This window comes from Diadema antillarum, unplaced genomic scaffold (assembly GCF_040938485.1).
Source record: "Diadema antillarum isolate AM-2024a unplaced genomic scaffold, OU_Dant_1.0 scf00000108, whole genome shotgun sequence".
Lineage (NCBI taxonomy): Eukaryota > Metazoa > Echinodermata > Echinoidea > Diadematoida > Diadematidae > Diadema > Diadema antillarum.
The window spans coordinates 1,447,035-1,468,570 of NW_027270997.1; the positions used below are offsets into that span (position 1 = coordinate 1,447,035).

The 21,536-nt window shown below is 37.7% G+C and overlaps 2 protein-coding genes across 2 annotated transcripts; both read right to left on the reverse strand.

The window, feature by feature from the left end:
* Positions 1 to 1,140: 1,140 nt before the first annotated feature.
* Positions 1,141 to 15,671, reverse strand: LOC139719302 (uncharacterized). Its single transcript, XM_071630725.1, has 7 exons — positions 15,579 to 15,671; positions 5,671 to 5,977; positions 4,323 to 4,425; positions 3,432 to 3,557; positions 2,643 to 2,832; positions 1,506 to 1,683; positions 1,141 to 1,268 (listed from the first exon to the last, which is right to left on the reverse strand). The coding sequence occupies exons 1-7, from the start codon at positions 15,669 to 15,671 to the stop codon at positions 1,141 to 1,143; spliced, it is 1,125 nt and encodes a 374-aa protein (XP_071486826.1).
* LOC139719319 (retinol dehydrogenase 12-like) lies at positions 13,314 to 21,475 on the reverse strand. Its single transcript, XM_071630737.1, has 6 exons — positions 21,213 to 21,475; positions 18,970 to 19,113; positions 18,280 to 18,471; positions 17,570 to 17,848; positions 16,820 to 17,021; positions 13,314 to 15,819 (listed from the first exon to the last, which is right to left on the reverse strand). The coding sequence occupies exons 1-6, from the start codon at positions 21,259 to 21,261 to the stop codon at positions 15,720 to 15,722; spliced, it is 966 nt and encodes a 321-aa protein (XP_071486838.1). The 5' UTR covers positions 21,262 to 21,475; the 3' UTR covers positions 13,314 to 15,719.
* Positions 21,476 to 21,536: the final 61 nt, after the last annotated feature.

Sequence of the window (21,536 nt, forward strand, 5' to 3'; positions counted from 1 at the left end):
GTCATAGCGATTCAGGCAGACCCAAGCTCGAATACCCGACGGACCAACCTTTCAACTCTTTAGCATACGTTCCTTTTTGGGGCAGAGAGTTATGAATAGAGGAGAAGCCAAAAAGCTGTTGTAGCGGTGATCTCTTTCACATATATATATATACACATATTTCATACATAATGATATCATAGGTCTATGTGAAAGAAATTAGTTTTGAAACGGACGTATAGCTCTCAGCTTTCGGTCTATACATACGACCTTTGTCAGGATTTACCCCCAAAACACACAATGACAGTCTAAACATGGTAACATGGTGTGCCATAGTGAAATAGCATACGGTGCATTTGAGAGCAACGTCAGTATCAAACCCATTATATTCAATTAATATATGTACAGTAGATAAACGTTATACACATGCACCAAGTGACAGCTCTTGGCACTGACTTACATTGGCTTACCATAAATTGGGTTCTGATACAGTGATGCGGTCCTAAAACACAAAGATTTGTGTTTTCACACAAATGTATACCTTTTCAGCTTTTAATTACAGCTTTTTTGCGGTTCTTATGAATCAAATGAAAAAAAAAATCTGTGGGTACATGTGGGAGATGAATATATTATTTACACCACATGATCAAATGTTCCGACTGACTTTACGATGCAGAAATTAAAGAAAAATTCAAGCAACAAAAGAACATTTAGTAATCATATACCTGTATTCTCAGCTACACAATACATTAATCCAGGTAAACATGACTGGAATATATGCATTTCTTTTGCATGATATGTTTTGTATAGGTGCGTAAGGGACTCGGTATAGAAAATGGCTGGTTTGATTTTCATGGAATATTTAAAATTCCGAAAGTACATGAAAAAAGAAAATGCCCAAGACACTCACAGCCATACCAAAGTAATTCTGTTTATGATTACTACGTACATGTTTATTTTTCCAGTCACACTAGGTAACATTACATCTTCCTGTATATCAACGAGCACGTGACGAAAATAACGATTTCTCAGTCACCATTTGGAAGCAATATTCGAGTCAGTTCTTTCCAAATTGACATATCACTTCAAAACTACAGGGAACTGTAGCCTGTGAAGAAATACTTTCTGTTCCCATCCATCCCACCCCTCCTTGGAATCTAGTCAGCCCGCTTCTTCTATCTGTAGTACCAATAGGAAGGAGACGAGCTCATTGACGGTCAGTTCCGGTTGAGTGAAATGCAATCGATGTGATCCCTTCTCACAGCAGACCACTCTTTGCAGTGTCCCTTCTGTATGTTTGACAGGAAAAAATAGCACTTAGAACTATATATGAATCTCCTTTCCCTGTTTTCATATTAAGAAAGGATATTTTGATATGAAAATATGTTCAGAGCTAACACGTTCTAAAGTATTCCTTCATAATGCAGAAATGGATTTGATATATAAATGTACAACAATACAACAGTTCTGGTATGGAAGCCCGACATTGCGGCATCATACGGCACGAAAGTGAACTGTCTTTATACCTTGGAAGCTTTCGAGTGATCGGCTGTCGGCATCATAAGTCTTGACTCCATCTTCAGTGATGCCAAGGATTGCTATGGTAACATGAATCTTGTCTGGTTCAAAAACGGTGTCATCCAGGCAGTAGAAGAGAAGGAGTGGGAACTGCTTCCTTCTCAACTCTTTCAAATCCTCGATAAACTGACAAGAAGCACAAAATTACATAGGATTCGCATTGATACTTCCATAGATACTTCCATATCTCATCTACGGAATTATTGCACGGGGCAATACACATTAAATCTTACGAGATAGATTACTTTTATTTAAAAAAAAAGGTAGCAGGTAATTTCCAGAACCTGTACTGTGGACCATGTTTACCAAATGTTCCTTTAAAACAAAATTGTGAAAATCCGAGAATTGTATTTATTTCGGTACAATTATGGTAATTAACTCTCTCCCATCTGCCTTTTATCAAAAGCTTTGCATTTTTAAAGTTTTGGTGCCGTCATTGCTGGATAAAGAGACTACTACGATTCATGACGACATTTTGGAATGTAATATAAAAGATATTGCGTAATTCATTTGAAATTGTGTATTTGGAATAACGAACCTTATAGGATTACAGAACCTTCGAAATAACGTTGAGTAACCTATCTAGTAAACAGACAAAAGCAAGCTCGAAAGGTTCGTTATTATGAAAACGATACAAGGTTCGTTATTCCGAAGGTTTGTTAAACCGAAAATGAAAAGAGTTTTGTATTCGGAGGGTCAATCATTCCGAAGGTGATTTCGGTAAAATTCTTTGGTATAGTCTCTACATTTTCGGATAATGAACCTTAATCGAACCTTAGTAAGGAACCTTTTGTATTTCAGGAATAACAAATCTTCGGATTAGCACCACAAATTTTCGGATTAACGAATTCTTTTTCATTTTCGGATGAACTAAACTCTTCTATAGGTATAGGAAAGTGGTGTCTTTCGAAATTACGGGCCTTCGGAATAACGAACTTTATTTTGTTTTCGGATTTTCGAACCTTCGACATGAGGAACATCGCCCATTTACTTTATTCAAACACGGATTTGACCTCCTCGGGAATTCGGGGTCATGTGTGTCAATGCTTTTGTCATACCAAAGCTAATACCAAATTTTGTTTTACCAAATCAAATCGTTGCATAGCTGTTTCGTGAATGGCAAGAACCTGTGCTTCCCGCGTTCTTCCTCTGAAGCCGAGCCGATATATCATGTTGGAAACTATATGCAGAATGACTGGTCCAATGATGGGAAGAGAGACTGCTCTGTACAGAAGATAAGGAAGGTATGGAATCGTTGCATACCGCTTTTGCATCCTATGAGAGAAGGAAAAAGAGAGAAACTTCAATACAATGTAATTCAATTCAGTTCAATTCAATTCAATTCCATTCAATTAAATTCAATTCAAGTTCATTTGTATTTTTCGGCACATTGTATAACATACAACTGACTCTATAGAACAAAGAATGATGGAAACAATGCATTGAGAAATAATCACAGTATATAGGCCCTATTCAAAAACAGCCAACCATTGATGAAACGGTGTCACTAATGTATTAATCAAAAATAAATATCGTTGTAATGTGCGAAAAATGGAGGGGCCTATTAATGAGACAATGCTTGTATTGGCCTCTCTGAGGAATTCAATTAACACAAGAATTTTAGATTCGATACAGAATAAAACATTCCAAAGCCCACTTAAAAGACAGAATTGAGATAGGACATAAAAATAGGGCAAGGCTGGTACTGACTAGCATTAATAGATTTCCATCAAATACACTCTTTATTCCTCTAAGAATTGTATGCTCTTAATATTTAAAAAAAAAATGTTTCAGACTATCTCGCAAGAAGTTAAAACCTTAGTCCCCATCTTAACCAAAATTATATGTACAATCCCTTTAATGATTAGACTGACCTGCTCGGTGTGGTGCCAGTACCACAGATCATTCCTACGGACTGTACCACTCCGTCCAGCTCGGGGTCAGCTGCCATGCTAGTGACCACCATGCAGCCTGAAGAGTGACCAATCACCATAGCAACTCTATTAAGTCAAAAGGATCAGGAACACATGAACACATATACCTAATTTCCTGTAAAACTGTCAAAACGAATGTAAAACAGGAACGAAACCTTTCTCATACTATGAATCAATCTCGAACGTTTGTCGGGTTTTTGTTTGTTTGTGTGTTTATCTGATGTTTGTTTGTTTAATGTTTATTGATTTGTTGTTGTTTTTTTTTTGTCAAGAACAGCAATGCAAGTGCCTAAGACCTATTTCGGACTTTACTGGTTGTATTACTGATGCTGCGCACTTTGCAACTCAGTTTGTATTATTCATCTACACCAGCTTTATTTTTTCAGTACGCTCAATTTTTTTATAATGTATATTATATATATATAATCACTTTATATACATTGTATCAAACATGCTTGTATTGTTATCGTTATCATTGATTACACTCAGTTGATCACTGAGCTTACTTAGCTAGTTTGTTCTCTTATTTCATACACTTGGTCTACTCGATATGTCAACCAGTCTTACTATGTGAACAGATATCATGCTGGGCCCCCATGGAAGACCAGCTAGTACGGCTACTAGTCCAGCTGGACATGGGCTATCCAGCATCTTCTCAGATGGAAAATTTAAAACAAACATAGCAACTGAACAAAATAAACAAATTTTGTCTAAGCTTGTGTGACAATGATACTGATCTGTGTAAAAGGAGCTGAATTACCGTAATATCTTGTTTATGCTTACTTACATTTATCAATTTTTTCTTTCAATTGGTCGTCATAAGTCAATGACCTTTCCAGTTTAAGAGCAAAAATGAACGCCTTGACAATTTGTGCCTTGTGCTGTGTGGTGTAGTCGTAGGGGCTTCTGGCGTCGATCTCTGTGTAACCGTTTCCTGGGACGGGATGAAGATTAAAGATAATATAAAGTTTTGGTAACTCAAAAGTTTCCCTGAATTTCCTTGTCTTAGTTTGTGTTTTAGGTTAAAGTACCTTTCATATAACTAACAGTGTATCTAAAGTTGGCAATACCAAGGTGTATTGCCATTTGAGGTTTCTCTTTTTATTTCTATCTCGACTAATATGGCTCATTCATTTTTATTTTCAACAAAGAATATACGTGTACAAGACACATCATGCAAAAGGCAATATACATTTTCTTTGTTGCCTATATCGAAATATAATATGAACAGAAGATAAACTATGAAGCCTATATAGATGCATGATAACAACTAGATAATGCAGAAAATGTTGAAAATGGAGAGGAAGCTAAGAAGCAGAGCTTTGATATTCAATCCCTCAAGATCATCGTTAATGAATTTAGAAAATGTTGCCTTTATACATAGAAACGTATTAAGCAACAACAACACATCGGTCATCGACGACAAAGCACTAGCCCTTTCAAAGTTATAGCCTCATAGTCTTTTGCGGCAAGGTGAAGGGGTGAGGGGTGAGAAGTAGTCATGAGGTGCGTTTGAAGCAGTTCATTTTGGACCGGGAAAGAAAATTGCATACTGAACGTGTCAAATTCAATAGCAGACGCATTTATCATCATAACTGTAAAGTAGTTGCAAAGTAGTAGGAGTGGTACATATACACTCTGTAATTTTCCCTCCCCCCCCCTACCCTTCCCCCTTTCTCTATCCCTTATTCTATCCAGAGTAGCTAAGTATAGGGTCTCCATACCGTCAAGCCACGGCTTATTTTGGAGACCCTTCTGTTTCCCTAAGCTGTTTGTATTTGTTTCATTTTGTACTAAAAACTATGTGTCGATATACTATTTGTTATAAATGACTTGTACAAAATCATATCTGATGCAAGGGAATTAAGCAGAAATAAATCAAATCAAATCAAATCAAATCTGCAGATGGACTTGACGGCTTAAAGACATTTAGTTCTCTTGAAAGTGGCAACAGATTACCTGCGTTGAGTGCATCCTCAATTTTCAACAATTTTCACTGTCATTGACTGCACTGTACCCTGTCTAATGAGTGTTGTGGTGCCATGTTCCCCTCCATACTTTATTGCAGGCTCTCCCTTTTTGATGAAACTTCTACTGTTTCAATTTGAATGTCCAGTAGCATGGTGTTTAGCTTTTATTTCAACTGAACAAGGCGTGATGGTGTCCTTCTTTAGCTCACCTGGAAAATTAACAGCCAACACTCGAAAACCTCTCGCTGCCATGCGGCTGCCGATTGGACGATACGCTCCGTATGTGGCTGGAATCCCGTGGACACAGATGACCACTGGACACTCATTGCCTTCTTTATTCACGCCAGGCCATTCTCCGTACACCATGTCAAAGTTCATCCCGAGGGTGGAGATAGTGACAATGCGCTTCCGGAAGTCCTTCCCCATGTCCTGCCTAAGGGCGTAGTCCACCTCGCTGTCGAGAATAGATCGCCGCGATCCCCTCCGAAGGGATGTGTGACATCGATCCGACCTCGTCTGTGGTTTGATTTGATTTGATTTGATTTGATTTGATTTGATTTATTCACAAAATACATATATCATACATATTCACATATCAAAATGGTGTATCGTACTTGGAATAGGCATTTATATGCCATATACATTTTGGAGTAGATCGTCATTAAAGGACAAGTTCACCTTCATAAACATAAGGATTGAGAAAATGCAGCAATATTAGTAGAACACATCAGTGAAAGTTTGAGGAAAATTGGGCAATCGATGCAAAAGTTATGAATTTTTAAAATTTTTGTGTTGGAACTGCTAGACGAGGAGACTACTACAGCTTGTGATGTCATATGAGTACAACAGTATAAAGAAAATGTAAAGAAAATTCAACATATTTTCATTTTTTTCGCATAATAAAAGAGCATTTGACTTGCCTCTTTCTAAAGGTAGGGGGAATAATATTACCCATGACATATGTCGGTAACGAGTCAAGGGAATGTGTACTTTTTTCAAAAGATGAAATTTTGTGAAATTCTCTTTTTATTTTCCTATATTGTTGTATACGCATGTGACATCGTGCACTGCAGTAGTCTTCTATCCAGCGGTTACTGCACAAAAACTTCAAAAATTAATAACTTTTGAACGGATTGTCCGATTTTCCTCAGACTTTCAATGATGTGTTCTACTAATATTGCTACATTTTCTCAATCCTTATGTTTATGAAGGTGAACTTGTCCTTTAAGCTGTTCAAATCTTCACTGTTGCCATGCAATAGATATAACCATGTATAGATCCATGATATAACTTACATATCTATTATGTATTAGACACGGGTGTGGGAGAAGGATTAATTCCACTGAGACACGAAAATCTTGGGGGGGGGGGAAATCGCCCTCCCTCTTCTTGAATACGAGAATGTATAGAAAAGATGCCTCCATCAAACACTCAGTTATGATATGAACATGTTGCATAGAATATTATCATTTTCATAATAAAAAAATATATCTTGGTAATCTCAAAGAATGATAATTGATAACTTAATCTTTTTTTTTCTTGCACCCTTAGATTTAGTTATTTCAGACTCATAACAGTTTAATTAATCTTAGGTGTAACATTATTATTGGTCTAGTTTTATTGGTTGTGAGTCAAGTCCTTGTAAATGTTAACTACCCAATATCAGACAAGAGAGATGCTCACAATGTGCGGTAATTTTAAAGGAAACCAAAACCAAAGAGTACCGCAGATTGAGTGAAAGCGGCAACATTTTGAGAACACATCAGTGAAAGTTTGAGGAAAATCGGACAATCGATGCAAAACTTATGAATTTTCAAATTTTTGGTGTTGTAATGACTGGATAAGGAGACTTCTAGAGTTTATGACGTCATGTGTGGACAAAAATATAAAGAAAATAAAAGCAGAATTCCACAAAAATTCATTTTCTATGAAAATTATGCATTCCACCAACTTGTTACCGACATATGTCAAGGGTAATATCATTCCCCATGCTTTCTGAAAGAGGTTAGTCAAGTGCTGATTCATTAAGCTAGAAAAGTGAAAATATGTTGAATTTTCTTTATATTTTCTTTATATTGTTGTCCACACATGATGTCATAATCTGGAGTAGGCTCCTTATCCAGTGGTTTCAACACCAAAACTTTAAAGATTCTTAACTTTTGCATTTATTGTCCGATTTTCCTCAAACTTTCACAGATATGTTCCAATAATGTCGCTGCTTTCATTCAATCCACATTGTTCTTTGAGTTTTGGTTTCCTTTAAATTGTTGTTGTTACTTAGGTTATATCTCATGCTTTGAATGCTTGCAGATCGTCCAGTATTGATAACGAGTCTCATCTCTAAGAATATCGACGAAATGAAAGACGAACAAAGAAATCTAGAAAGCTTTGTGTGTATGGTGCTGTACGTGCTGTCATCCTATCCCGTCTGGCTATTCAACTCCATGAAATCACGATGAATGGCAAAAGTGGATAAGTGGCGACATGTAGGTGATATATTCAGTTTATGGACACGGCTAGATATAAGTTGCTATTTTCTTCTTTTTCAATTCTATTTTTCGTTTTGCTTTGCTGTAACTTACACTTTATAGACCCAATTCCACGAGAAATGACTACCAACAAATAGCGTGTATTTTTTTTTAATAAGTAGAGAATTGCTTACGGTTTTCAGGGCAATCTCTTACTATTGTCTTAATATATTTCTGACCTTTTTCAAGAAGCATTTTTCCCCTTATTGTGTACATGCATATGTATATGTATACTCTTACTTCGCTGATGATAGTACTCCTGGCAATGATAATTTTTCGACATGCAATCGTGCAGTGACCTTTTTGCTTTTACCAGATAAGCACACTTGTGAGCAGGTAACTTCTCTCCTTGAGGTTGGTATCATAATCTACATATATTTGAATTTATTTTCCATAACCTGACGAAGTGCCGCGAGATATTTGAGGAAACATATCACTCTTTTATGACATCATCCAGCTTTTCCAACGAATGATGCAGTAAAAATATAATATAATTACATCCACCATGTATTCTAGACGTGGATTGCAGGTTATCTTTTTTGTTTGATTGGTGTAGTGATATAAACTACCCCAAGATTTAAGTCTTCAAATTCGCGAGTTGATCATCTGAAAGTCTTTTCCCATAATATTTTCATACATTTTGCACGTAGATCCATTTCCTCTTTTAGGTAAGACGGGTCTTTTTTATCGTATTTTTAATTGGTTTTCTGGTCCTTAATTCTGGAAAAAGTTTTTTTTTTCCACAAGCTGCTCAGAAATTGTAAGGTAAAGGTGAAAGGTGCCAGTGATAACATATATGGATAATAACAGAGATATCAATTGAATGAAATATCGGAGCTTTCACAAAGCAATTTTTTCCTGCAACACCTTATTTTGTTGCTTTTTTAACTTAACTCGTTTATTTCATGAATCAATGGTCAATACTTTATGTACAACATTGACGACTTCTATCCATTATCGCTGAATTTATTCCATGGACACTTATGGAATATGCAGCCGTCTAAAGTGACTTGAACATTTTGGGTAACCCGTATATTTCACAAAGGAATTAAAGGTCGGCGCATTATCTATGAAATTTTATATGAAGAAGCACTCCATCAAAATGTATTATTTGGGAGTTCTTTATAATAATCATTCAGGAGACCGCAAGTTTCTAGTAGCGGTTTAAGGGTATCAAAGTTTTTTTTTTGTTTTGCTTTTTTAAGCAACATAAGGCAAGAAGTCTTGGCTCTGATAGTTGTATATAATTATGACCATGAAAGCTATCATGTTGGCTACTGACACGTGACCCAATCTTTGTATTATCGCCCGATATTATTACTTTGATTGTATACATTTCGGATGTTAATTATCATGTCCATTGGTTTATCGAAAATTGTTATTGTTTAAAATAGGAATACTTCGATAATATTAGTCTGTTTTGCTTTCCTTCATAAAGCTCCCAACTCCTGAACACTATACTATCGCCTTCCTTCCCTTCTGTTCTGTTCTAGCTCTCTATACTTTCCTATATATTCGCGTACCCCTTATTCCTGTCCCTTTAGATATTCTCGGTTTTGTTTGTGTTTTTGGTTCAGTTAAATCCTCCTTGTGTTGTATACTTTTCAGTTAAACTACAATTAAATTACTGGAAAGTTTTACGTTATTTATTCTATGTGTATATGCGTTCTGTTCCTTCAGTTAAATATACATGTAGATAGAAAAATAATTGTAACAATCTGCTTATTGTCTAAAGGCCACTGTTGTCCACGTCAATCGATTTGCTTATTGATAACCCTCTCTACCACGTGTATACTTACAGATAATTATGCCATGAAATATGTTATTATTCTCATGATTATAAATTCGTAATGATAAAAAAAGATATGTTTACATAAGAGTTGGGCTATGGTCATAGTACGAGAAATATGATACAGCCTATAGGTAAATAAAGGTAATTTGGGTGAGATCATCAATTTGTTCGCCGCTTAACTCATCGACAGTACTTGTAAATGCGACCCATGCATGCAGACTATATGCTCAGTGGCAAACTTGCGCCCGCACTGAGTTGGAGCCAGCACATCACCGTGAAAGGTGCAAGTTTGTGTCCTTTTTCCTACAAAATCGCGCCTTTTCTGCACAATTATTTCTTATTGTGCACATGTGTAAAGAATATTAACATGTCAAAGCACATATGAATTGATCATTGACATGTTTGAAATAACATATGCGTTTAATAATCGAATTATGATGCAATAACATGCTGACTTGTGTTGATTTATGAAACCCTCAACATCACTTATGTGGCTAAATGAATATCTATATATATGCCATGCTATATTCTTTTAGCATTTTCAACCATTTTTCTTCAGATTACTTTGATACGTTTACAAACGAACCTACCTAAACAAATTAGACGCTGATGTGAATGGCATCCTTCCGTCAATCACGGCTATTGTACTGACATAATTAACAAAAGACGCTGGAATGCACATTAAACATCTTTATTATGCCACTGCTAAGATTTTGAACTCCGATGGTTACGTTGTATAACGTGTTTTTTAAGTTTTTATTTCAGAGGACAAATGAATATGGATTTCACATGAAGTATAATTGATCCAATGACCTGAATTAAACTGAATTGAAATAACGAACTAATCGTCTATACCGTGACAACAAAAGACGTTATAATGTTATACGCGTCGGGCAAAATTGTACCAGTCTTTTCCGTATCACATGACTACTTACTTTTAGTGCTGCCAATAATACTTGGTGACGAGGGTAAGATGGCCGGCTCCTCATGGTTATGAACATCCGAGTAAAGATGGGATAACACACAAAACGTCTCATAGTTCTGACTATACTATACCATTATCATGGTAGTTTATGTCAGGCAAATTCGCTCATCTGCGGCACCGATGTTAATGCCGAGGGATATCTACGAGCCAACTTTTTTTATTACACGCGACTTGATCTTTGCCTCCCGTTTTGATGAACGCGCACCACATGATAGTCGTCAATAAGGCTACCGTATATGCGTAGCAGACACCTTCTTCTTCTTTTTTTGTTTTCAAAATTCCTCAAAGACCAGGGCCCCATTTCATAAAAGTTGATATAATAGCAACTCTTGCTGGAATGGCAACTTCCCATAGCAACCGCCAATCAGGAGGCTGGATTCTTGTTGTTACTATGACAATTGCCATTCCACCAAGAGCTGCTATCATATCAACATTTTATGAAATGGGGCCCTGCGCTGACAGCGCAGCGGTGTCGTTCGCTACGCGCTGCACGCACTGCTGCTGCACTGCCGATTTCCAAAAGGGAACCTTGTCATCACTCTATAGTAAAATGCTCGAGAGGGATATAAAACAAATATCGACTGCTTTCTTTCGGGCCATGGCAAAGCTATTTTTCCTCGGTGATTTTTCAACAGTACTATGTCCCTCGACCTCTTCTCGGGATAGCCCTGTTGAAAAATCACCTCGGTGCAAATAGTTTACAATCTCCCTCTGTAGCAGTCGATATTTGTATATTACTAGCATATTGAAAGGAACGAAGAAAAGCCCGCGCCTCCATCCAACGGACGCTGGGCATACAAGCTACCAGCGACTGTCCGGCGGATGTTGAAAGCTGTATGACCAGCGAATACCCAAGGTATGCATAACGTGCTGCGGCCGTCATGTGACGTATTCAAAGTCTCTGAGCTTTCCTTTCCATTTAATTTAGTTTAGTTTAGTTTACTTTACTTTAGTAGCTCAATGACACTACAGGGATATGCGGGCACAAAACAATAACATATTACAGGAAATGAAACAACTTATGCACAAAATGTCACTGGCGAGATCGATTTGACAAAATCTAACAAACACAATTTTCACAATAAAAGATTTGGCAAGAAATAGTAATTATACTTTATATAGGTAAAAACACACACTTACAGGTAGGTTACTGGCACCGCCTGTCTGAGCTCTAAAATATGAGCATTTATTATTATTGACTTAGAGGCAGAGGCTAGTTATAGTTGAAAATCGTTGCCACGATGTCTGACGCAACAAAATACACGATACAACAAACCATGTGCACCCTATTCTGTCCCAAATATCGTTAATAGTTTCTCTGTCTTGCATCCTTCATTAACCATACCAGTGCAACCATGTACAAGCAAAACTTCCCGGCACCATTCTATGAATCTTGTTTTAAAATAGTGTTTTTCACCGAATGAGTTTTCATGCTCAATATGTACAAAATTAATGCTAATATGTACAGTCACTTGACTATATAACACCATTCTAGTCTACAACTTTCCTGCTTATCAGTTAAAACTATTCCTTACAAAATTTCGCCATCTTCATTGAAGCTATTACCGTCATTAAAAAAGAATCGATTTTCATTACATTTGGGTGTCTAAAAAAGCAAAAAAAAAAAAAAAAAAAAAAAACCCCAAGGTGCTAGTTAGCGAGAATTTTCAAAGAGCGGACATTGAAACAACGAAATCACCACTCAGGCTAAATGTACCGTTTTCACAGATTCTTTCAACTCTGGGCAAGCTTAACTTTGACGTCCAGTTTATAACTACAGGTGAGTTATGTAGCTTCTAAAGGGACGAAAGAATCTCCTATCAGTAGGATTAAACTGAATCAAATTATTCCCAAAATTCAATTTTGGTGCTGAGCTAAAGGAGCTATAATCGCATCCACTGTGACGAAACTGACAATACCGCTACCTGTATAACTGTGCGCACTCGTTTCTCTATCGGTAGACACAATTTGACCATGCTCTTTCAAGAAGAAGATACAAAATTTATTATGTGAAAATTGGGCTCTATTGGTTCCTTCACTTCTGGTTCTAGAGAGGATTCATATCATCATTTTTTATCTAATTTGGGGGAGGAGGGGGGGAGGAAAGACAATGATGCCCATTTCAGGGGCAGATCCAGGAATTCCGTAAAGGGGAGGCGCCTTTGCAAAATTAAAGGGGGGCGCACCTCCTCCCCATTTCGTTCTTTTTATTTCTTTTGTTTTAACCAAAAATAAAGGGGGAGGGGGGTGGGGCGCCCTGTGCGCCCCCTCTGTATCCGCCACTCTATTTGAACAAATTAAGATAATATTCACCTATAGTGATGCTACCTACCGGTGCTGAAAATCCGTCATGGGGTTTTCGAGAAGCTGAAAATGCAACGAGTTTAAACAAGACGGAAAATGCGTGACGGACGACGTATGACGCACGACGTACGATGCATGCACGACTCACAACGGACTACGCATGACATGCAATGCGGGTCACTTGTGTCTTGCCTGTAACGCGTGAACGTGTGCGAAAAACACCGAATTACCAAACTTGCCAAATTTATAGATTTTCTGCCCCCATTAGGTAGGCACGTTTTATATTTCAGTCGAACAATTATTACACACTCATTATGCTAATGATGGGTTTTGCAAATACTGCCTCGCCTCAAGAAAAACAACAAAACTTCAGATGGGAAGAAAGATTACCTACATTAAAACTAATATCTATTCAAGTTTACGTGTTTACTGCTCCACTTCTAAGCAGTTCTAAAGATCAAATCAATATACCGTGCATTTCCTAAGACCCACATACAATTATATGCAGACATGGCAAACTGAGCAAATTATACAATTACAGACATTTTCAAACAACCAGAGGAATATTTCAGTAGAAGATTTAGTAAAATCAATTGCAATGAAGTATGTTTCTCACCAAGAAAAGTATATGTAAACAAAGGTGAAAGATGTGGCATAGGTTTCGCAAATGTTCAAACATGTGATGACTTATATGCCTATGCAAATGCAAATATGCTTCTTCTACATACATTTTAAAAGCAATGAAAAGCAAAAGAAAGGCAGCAAATTATTGCATATATGACAATAATCCAGTGATTATATTTCTGTGACAACCACGAATCTATTGGGTGATGCTCGTAATTCCAAAAGTTCGTTATTTGAAAGGATCGTTAATCCAAAAATGGAATTAGGTTCATCATTCCGAATGTGCGTTAATCCAAAAATGAAACTTTAAGGTACGTTATGTTATTCCGAAGGTTCGTTAATCTAAAAATGAAATAAGATTCGTTATTCCGAAGGTTCGTCAATCCATCAAAAATAAAATAAGATCCGTTATCCCGGCGGTTTGTTACTTCGATTATGAAATTGGGTTTGTCATTCCGAAGATTCATCTATTTATTTTTTAAAATGAGATAAAGTTTGTTATTCTGAAAGTTCGTTGATTAAAAAAGAAGAAGAGAGATTTATTTCGTTAATTCGAACGTTCGTTACTCCGGTAATGAAATAAGGTTCGTTATTCCAAAGCTTCGTTAATCCGAAAATGAAATGAGGTTTCTTAATCCGTAATTGAAAAGGTGCGTACTAACGAACCATGAGAATAACGAACTCCCTTTCTTCCATTTTCGGATTTTGGTATAACAAACCTCCGGAATAGCGAACATTCAGAGACAAATTGAAAATGTATTCAGATCAGTGCAAAAGCAAATGAACTTGTGACAGTGGTCACAGAATGCTGTCAAAACAAGGAAAGTGTAAAATTCTTTGTAGCCGGAACGATTCATAAAATTTCTCTCGAGCTATGTGTATTCCATTTTAGCAGATATGCACGAACGGTACATAGACAGCATTGTACCAATCAATCACAGTTTAAGAGTGTTTCCCACTTGAAAACGTCCGAGCTGTGTAGATATGCTACAATTGTCTCTGACACTGCCCAAATATGAGGCTATGACGCTTTACACTGGAAATATAAGATCGGACTTCCTACTTGTATACGCAATGTACGATCTCCATATATGTAGGTCCTGGCGTTAGAACAAATCATACAGTAAGCACACTGTTAAGTCGAATATCAGTGACTTTTTAATGTGCAACTATTTGTTCACTTCTTATAACCCTTAAGAATGGGATTGAAGTTGTCTAACTATTCTTTTAATGCCCCCATCCATTTCAAGCTTAATCGCTTACGATGGTGGTCTCCTGCATTCGATTATCTCTGTCATTTACTGAAAAGTACTGTATATTTTATTTTATGTTTTTGTGTATGTATACTACTCAATGCAATCACTTATGTGTATCTATTTGTGTACTGCTATCGATTTATTTCACTGCACTTGCTATTCTTTGTCTTTAAGCTTTTGAAATCTGTATTCAATTTGTATCTGATTGAATGCAGAAATAAATCAAATCAAATCAAAATCAAATGCTGGATTGTTTTGGGGTTTCTTTGCCACCATCCTATATATACCCAGTCTAGAAACTTCCATGTGATTCTCCTTTAGGAAATCAAGTCCAAGAGGAACAAACTTTGACAGTGTTACTCAGTTTCTTTCAAACACTTTATTTTCTCTATCTTCAAATGATATATTCTCAGATATTCCAAAGCAATCATTATTATCTCCGAAATAAGTTCGCTATTCATAAATTCATATTATGCATACTCGAGTATACGACTTAAGTTTTGACATGGAGAATCATTATTTCAAATTTCTGAGGTTACTTCCACATTCACCCCCCACTTTTTTCTTCCATATAATGCCTTACTCCTTCCTCTTACTACTTCCTCAACAACTCGTCTTTGCTTCTCACATTCCTAAAACTCTCTACCCTACGTTCCACCACCCTCGGACATATTTCTCTACCCTTGGACACGTCTCTCCATCCTCGGACATGTTTCCCCATCTTCGGACATATTCCCCTGCTATCTCATCGTTGCATTGGATTTATAAACTACCGGTCTAATCCAACCAGTTCAACACTCAGTTTCCACAGCTTTTCTGCGGCTTCGTCGTCCTTGGCAGCTGCGCTTTCAGAGGCCGGGGCACAGTCACTATGAGAAACAACGCGAAAGAAATGAGAATGAGATTATAATACATGTACACTAATTCACAATTTAGTCGTGGGGGTGATCTTACACTTGGTCTACTCCCACTTTGTCTAACAGCCAGTTAGTCTCAACATACATTATCTAATCCTGTGTCGTCTACAACCAGTTCGCCTAATGACCTTTTAGTCTAATTGCCACTTGTTGGCCTATATACTTCCGGATGGGCTATGCCCACTTCGTCTAATACCCACAGTTTATTAGACAAAACTGCAATTGGGCCATCTGGGCCCTGTTGCATAAAACCCTTACCGCTGGACTTACCGCTCCTTTCTAGCGGTAAGTCTTCAAATTAGCGGTAAATCTTGTAATCCTTGATGCTGATTGGCTGTGACGCTTAATTTCGACGGTAGTTACCATTGAAATTCAATGGTAAGTTTTATGCAATGGGCCCCAGGTCATTAGACGAAACGATAAGTAGGTAAACTGGTCATCAGAAGAAGTGAGAAGTAGACCAAACGGGCATTAAACGAAAAAAAAAAAATGATTCTAGCAGAAGCTCCGAATAATCGGTGGTTGTGAAGCAACCAGTGCCGACAAAACCCCAAAATGATTCTGAATAAATGATAACAGCACTCAATGAATAAATGTGATTCGTCATCACGAGGGCATTTCTTTTCTTTTGACAGATATGGATTCGCTAGATGCTACACTTTAAATTGATATATATATATATATATATATATATATATAGTTAGTCCTACTTCATTATTGCAGGGAATATATTTTCAAAAAGAATGAAAAATTAGAAAACTGTAAAGGTTATAATATCACCAAAGTCGGTTTTACAAGTATTGTCTTCCTTTTATATTATCTCCGACTGTATGTGGGTAAAATGATCACAAACCAATATTATGAAATATAATCAGGAATTGTAGATAACAATATATCATAAGTACATTAATATGACAAGAATTGGTATAACCCGTCAAAGAAATTGTCGCACCTGTAGTAGAGGCCAGTCTCGTTGGCAGCCTTCTCATCCACGCAGCAGTAGATGTTGGTCTGTGCCCCTTGCTCCGCCGTCTTAAAGAAGAGACGCATAACCGGCATGAGGAGTTTCAGGATGATGCCATAGGTACCAGAATGGCGCTGGAGGTCGGTGTCTACCCCACCAGGGTGAAGGGAGTAACACGATACACCCGTACCTGGATCGAAAACAAACAAACAAACAAACATAAACACGGGCTTAATATTCATTCTATACTTGGCTTTCAATGTACGATGCATACATTGTACGCTACATGGGTTGGTGTGAATACTACTGCTTATCATGTGGTTACAGACGTGATCCGGGTGACATTTGGTTTGTAGTCCTATCCAAGGCCTTTACAAAAGCTGGAAAATAAGAAATTCGTACACCAACTGGCGTGATTCGGGATGCGGCTATGGTCAAGGCCTAACAGATCAAACTGGATTGACATGTTGAGATTAAATTTAATTATTTTGTGGATATGGTGACACGTTATGACAAAAAAAATGCTCTATGTCATGTGCTGCTCATCAACAAAATAATGATATGCAACGGCGCGAATCTTACATTTCTGTTTATGGCATAGCACTTAACACCGATAAATTTTTCGTATCGAGAATGGTTACAGTGGTTCAATTGTTGATGTTAGGAGAAAACAAATTTAATGACGTGACTTGGAGTCAAATTTTGAATTCACTTAAAAATCTTCAACAGTCTGTTTACCTTTCAGTTTCTTGGCTAGCTCCCTGGTGAAGAGAACGTTGGCAAGCTTGCTCTGGCCGTAGGAGGCCATGGAACTGTAATTCTTAGCGAGCATGATGTCGTCAAAATGCATCTTGCCGAACTTGTGAGCGCTGGACGACACGTTGACGATGCGGCTCGGGGCTGATGCCTTAAGGAGGTCGAGTAGGAGGTGGGTCAGGAGAAAGTGACCCAGGTGATTCACCCCGAACTGCATCTCAAACCCGTCATCTGTCTTCCAATGAGGACACATCATGATTCCTAGAGGGGTAAAAAGTCATCCAACAGAATCATTGCCAAGCCTACCGTGTACAATGTACTATCATGTTTCCACTGAAGTAATAGGTAATTATGTGATGTGTATCTTTTAACATGATACTAAAGAATTCTTTGTATTTCAGGACATGATAATGATTTCATCACCGATGCTCATAAACAGGAACCTTTCTTTATCATGTATGAATTTCTAGTAAACGTGCACGGTATATCAATATAATTAACTGCCATCTTTTTTCAACCCTCTTGTGTGAGGGACTTTGGACTTTGTGTACAGTGCTTTGTGCCAATTGGACATTCAAAGCGCACAAAGGGTTAATCGAAAGCTTAACGTTGATGGCGCTCTGTGGGTGGACAGAATGGGATAGACTGGTCAACTGCTGGGTAGAAATGCTGTTTTTCATACAATATTATACCTGCGTTATTGAGCAGGATCTCCAGATGTTTCTCCTCTCTCTTGATCTCGGCGGCAAAGTCCCGGATGGATTTCATCGAGGCCAGGTCCAGTTTCTTGACCACTACGTTCTTGTTTCCAGACTCTCTGATGACCCATAGCTGAGCCTCCTCGGCCTTCTTCAGGTCACGACACGCCATGATGACACGGGCTCCTTTATGGGAAGCAAATACAAAGGATGTCTTAACCATATCTTATGAAGAGGAGGAGGATTAACCTGCTACATCTTGTGTACTTACTACTTAGAGGGCGTTAATATTTTAAGCAAAAATAATAGTACGTGCAGATGGTCTGGAGCCATGGTAAGTGGTATACAAGGTTTGGACACCCTTAGGAACTGATCCCGCAAATCTAATAATACCCATTGAATGCCGATTGATTAGATTATATTCTCCTCATAAGGCTGCATGGTTTCCTGAAACATGAGTTAGACAAAAGGTTGCCAAGAGATGTTGAAAAAAAGAATGTTGAAATGTTGATTTTGAGCCCCGTCAAAACAAGGCATCACAACTTTTGAAAGAGCAACAACAACAACAACATGACTATGGAAAATCTTTATTTCTAGGAGAATCCATGTTTAAAATATAAAAGAAATGAATATGAAAATGTAATATAACACGCATATCTACAATGGTAAAGTACAGACGCCCACCTCGCTTGGCTAGGTCCTTAGCCGACTCTTTGCCGATGCCTGTATTACATCCCGTGATGATCACCGTCTTGCCGTCAAGTCGCGCCTTGCTGTAACAGCGCCCTCCCTGCAGGAAGCGTCTGAAGAAGTAGAAGCAGATTGCAACTGCAGGAGAGAGAGAGATAGAGAGAGAGAGAGAGAGAGAGAGAGAGAGAGGGGGGGGGGGCAAAGAGAGAGATTTCTGCTTGTAAACAAACAGGCAAACACCTCCTTTCCTTCTCCCCTTTCTAATTCTATTCTATCTCTACGCAAGTCACTCCTCCCTTCACTTTATTTTTTTTTTCTGACAAAAAATGTCTAATATCGGATAAGAAATAAGGAAGTTATGACATTTTGAAATTTCACTTTTTTTTTTCGGAAAACATTTTTGACCAGTCCTTATGAATATTCAAATAAGCAAGTTGACCCTTGCTTTGTAACTCCATGGTAGCAGACCGATTTCCTTCTGTTATCGAAGTTTTACTACCTCCGTCATCAATGTTATCAGCATCAATTTTCATTTCATTTTATTTCATTTCATTTATTTATTTTCAATATTCATCAAATAATATGAATGTATATAAAACAAATGCTAACAAGTAATATACATATTCTATATACATTATATAGACATACAATACAAACACACAATACATTGAGAGGCTAAGTTACGTGATATTTACATAATATTTTTCCAAATGTTGAAAAATGAAGGGGAAGAATAGAAGGCAGAACTTGTAATATACATTCCTCTCAAAAACTATTTTAATAAGGTACAGAAAAATGTTACCATTATATGGGCGGAGAAAAGTTTATATCAAGTGACAACAACACATCGGACATCGACAGCAAAACTAAAATCAGGTGCGAGTTTCTTCTCTTTGTCTCCCTCTACAAATTAAATTTGTTAAGATCGCAACTGCTGACCTGTGAATTAACAAACATGTCGGGAAAAAAACCCCCTAAAATCCCTTACACAGCCCTCTACAAGTTCGTCTTCTTGCAGCAAGGAAGGGGGATGGGGTAGGGGTAAAATCGTCAGCTGAGTTTGAAACGGATCATTTTGGACTAGAGAAACGAAAAGAAAATTGCTGATGAAAGGTAACAAATCCTCGTGCAGGATTCAAAATTTTCATCAGTGTACCGTCATTTTGTTATTTATAACACTAGTGATTAGATAGTTGAAGAATAATGACAAGTTTATGGTAATTCTATCATCATTATCATTAATACTGCCAATCCAAATGTAGATTCAATTACCATCATCAACATTAGTCATTCAAATCTGGCGAGGAATGTTAATGTAACAAACATTGGAGAACTGTTTGCATAAGTGTAGCTGGAGTCAGTGCATTAGGTCAAAATCATGTCTGGAAGACTGCCAGCCCTATAAACATGATTGCGCTTACACTCCCTTAGCGCCCCGCCCCTTTACGCCCCGCCCCTTTATTATAGCGCCCCTCCTATCCCTCCCCCTCCCCCTCTCCCCCCCCCCCCCCCGTGTACGGGGGTGATGCGCATGGGCCCTCATCTTATACCTAGCGATACCTCCTCCATGATCATTACGCTTTGACTTTTGAGTTTGGTTTTGGTTTGATCTATTTCTGCATTCAAACAAATACAAATTCAAACCAAAATTCCAAATGTAGGCCCTATAAGCAATGACAAATGCAATATATTACATAAGTAGAAAAACATGCAGTACTGGTAATTTATACAATATCAACATAAATAAAACATGTAAATAAGATAAGAAGTCACAGTATGTTAGAACAATGGTTTCTCATTACGTTATTAAATTTCTTTCCCTCTTTCAGGTAGATATTGCTAATTACCTCGAAAAGTGGTCTTTCTTGTTGTATTAGTGATGAGCGAATCTCGCACGGGTTTTCCAGGATAGCGCTATGCAGTAGAACGGCTATATTAATTTCGTCACTTGCATCAAAAGCACCACCGCGGAAACTCACACAAAATACACACACAATAGAAATACAGAACCAAAAGGACTACATAGGAAACTATCGAATATGATGACCTAAATACACATTCGGATATAGTGCCCACGTACGTCGTCGCACCAGACTGCACTCGTATACCTGTTGAAGTTTCCTGATCAACCCGAGTAGAGAAGGCCTTTTCCATCGATACGGTGGACTGGGATGAGAGCGAAGAGGATCAAGCATATTGTTCATCAAACTGAAAGAAAGCAAAAAGCATAAACTTACCTGCCAAACCACCTACAGCTACCGTGGTGAAAGAACAGCACCCTGCCATGATGTTATCAAGCCAAGTTTTATCGTTGATTGAGATCTAGAAGTTTCGGGGGAGGGGGAAAATAGGGAAGCAAACACACGAATCTACACAATCGGTATAGAGGTGCACTTTCGGCAGTGGCACTGAAAAGGCTGACTGACACTCTGCTTAGATGCGATTTCGCACGAGATCACTAGATCAAGTTCACTGCCGTTCCGGGCTTCAGTATACCGTGATCAATACATTTGCTAAATATGTTTGGTGAACGTGTCTAGATATATGACCTTCGTACACAC